This window comes from Opisthorchis viverrini, assembly GCF_000715545.1.
Source record: "Opisthorchis viverrini unplaced genomic scaffold opera_v5_1002, whole genome shotgun sequence".
NCBI classification, from domain to species: domain Eukaryota; kingdom Metazoa; phylum Platyhelminthes; class Trematoda; order Opisthorchiida; family Opisthorchiidae; genus Opisthorchis; species Opisthorchis viverrini.
Genome location: NW_008752810.1, coordinates 6,513 through 8,586, shown reverse-complemented (window position 1 = coordinate 8,586; position 2,074 = coordinate 6,513). Strand labels below are relative to the sequence as shown.

Genomic DNA, 2,074 nt, shown 5'->3' with positions numbered 1-2,074 from the left:
AATCTGTTGGACCACGTCGAGTTACGCGCAAAACCCAAAAAGCCAAATATTTCAAATGGAGGTTTATCTACAAATGCGGTACTATAAACACAATGATAAGATAATGAAAATTTTACAAACCTCAAATCGTGGGACTATGCCAGCTTGTATACACCAGATTAAGAACTGCTGATTCCTTACGATCTCAAAGTTCACATCGACTCAAAGCCACGTGTTTACAAGATAGAGAAGCCGTTTGTGAGCTTAAACAGCACGTCCAATGACAAGGCCAAAGAAGTTTTTGTGTTTAGGTCAAAAACGAAAGCGTTTTGAAGGCGCAAACCAAAATAACAAAAAGGGGAGAATCGCACAGTACAACATAAAAACAGAAGAAAGGAATCAACAGTGAGTGGCGTGTATTTCTATGAAACTTTTTCTGGTTTCACGTATCTGGTAAGGTCAGTACTGAAAGTTGGGAGCAACGACACTGCAGATAAAAGAGGAGCATAACGGTTTTTTCGTTGTTGAAGATTGGATTTCCCCTAAGCATATTATGGCTAACTGTTCTTCTGTTTACAATATTCACATTGTGGCCCGTGAAAAAACAATTGTTCAGTAGCTACCCAACATTTAATCTTGTCAAAAATGGCTCCAAAATCTCCCATTTTTGAAAGTTAGTTTTTAATTTTATGGAGTGCAATTTCAGCCTCTTGTAATGAGCTTTAGAGTGAAAATAATTGATTCTGCCTGCAGATAAAAATATCCGGGCATAAAACTATTTGTTTGCCAAAATTCTTCATAAGTTAGTTATTATCACCAGAAAAAAGAAAAGGTTTTTGTATCATTCTCGAGATAACTCACCGATAATCTGTCACCGTATCCGCACGTTCTGTTTCCAGAGACGTTGTATCCGTGATGGTTAACACATTTTTGCTCTCTGGCAGCTCGCGACCGGCAGTCACGGATTTCTTCTGGTCGTGTGAAGAATTATGCTTACTTTCGGACAGCTCGCAAATCATCGACTGCAATTTGTCCAATATTGGCTGGCTGAGTTCATGACCACTGTTAACAACAATGAATTTCTGCGGAAATAAAAGTGATGAAAAGTACAATGATGAAAGCGTCATTCAACCAGGAACTTTTTCATTAAGACGTGGCGATTTTGTGACACTGTTAAAATACAGAAGGCTAGGATTGGTAAAAAATATTAAACCACAATAAGATCTTTATTATGGAGTAAATTATTCTGGAATGATTCGCACTGGGCTTCAGTCGAAGGGTATTTTTAAGGGACTGAGTACATTCACAACGCATCTAGAGTTGGAACATACTGCTCAAGACCCTTATGACGGTCAAATCATCCCTTTGTCCACAAATTTAGCGCCTAGGTTGGAAAGCTCGAATTCAAACGGGTAATGATTAACTTTTGCTAAGCAAGATTCCCTGACTGATCCGTGATGAACGGATGACATTAAATCCCTTCCCGTTCACCTTTATTCTTCTCATGATTTTACACCAGCAAGGCGCCAGTGCTGAACAGAGATTTCATCTGCTAACGGAAATGATGGCGATGATGATGACAACACACCTGAGCAAAATGGGTAATATTTCTGTCTTCAAATTCAGTCATCAGGTACAACAACAGAAATTATAAAACACCTGAAATTTCAATTCTCACCTGGCCTGAGAGACTTGATTAGAAAATAGATCCAGAAAACATCTTATTGTATTTTGACAGTTGTGAAGTTTAGCTACGAAATGAAGACGGCATTTGGCTATCAGTGATGATTACGTGTAGTTGCCCTACTGGAAAAATTGTCTTTTTCCGTGTTTGATAGATAACGTAGATTGAGGGGTACACATTGTAATTAATATTGATTTGTTAAATGCTAGGTTGCTGCTTCATGTAGCAAACTCATTGGTTTATTAATTATTCTCCTTTAATCAGTAAATTCCTTTTCAGTCCCACGTACACATTTTCTTTTGGATACCAAAGATAAATTATACAAATGAGGCCATTGGGTGAAATTTACTCCCGACAGGAGACGAAAAAAGAAAAAAAACTGGAGTGCAGACTTAGTAAGATCATTACTTG

The 2,074-nt window shown here is 37.9% G+C and overlaps 1 protein-coding gene across 1 annotated transcript; it reads right to left on the bottom strand.

Moving 5' to 3' along the window:
• Positions 1 to 842: 842 nt before the first annotated feature.
• T265_15795 (hypothetical protein) lies at positions 843 to 1,061 on the bottom strand (the record flags this gene model as incomplete). Its single annotated transcript, XM_009179149.1, has 1 exon — positions 843 to 1,061. A coding segment is annotated over one exon (156 nt), but the record flags the coding sequence as incomplete, so codon positions are not given.
• Between the last annotated feature and the right edge of the window lie 1,013 nt (positions 1,062 to 2,074).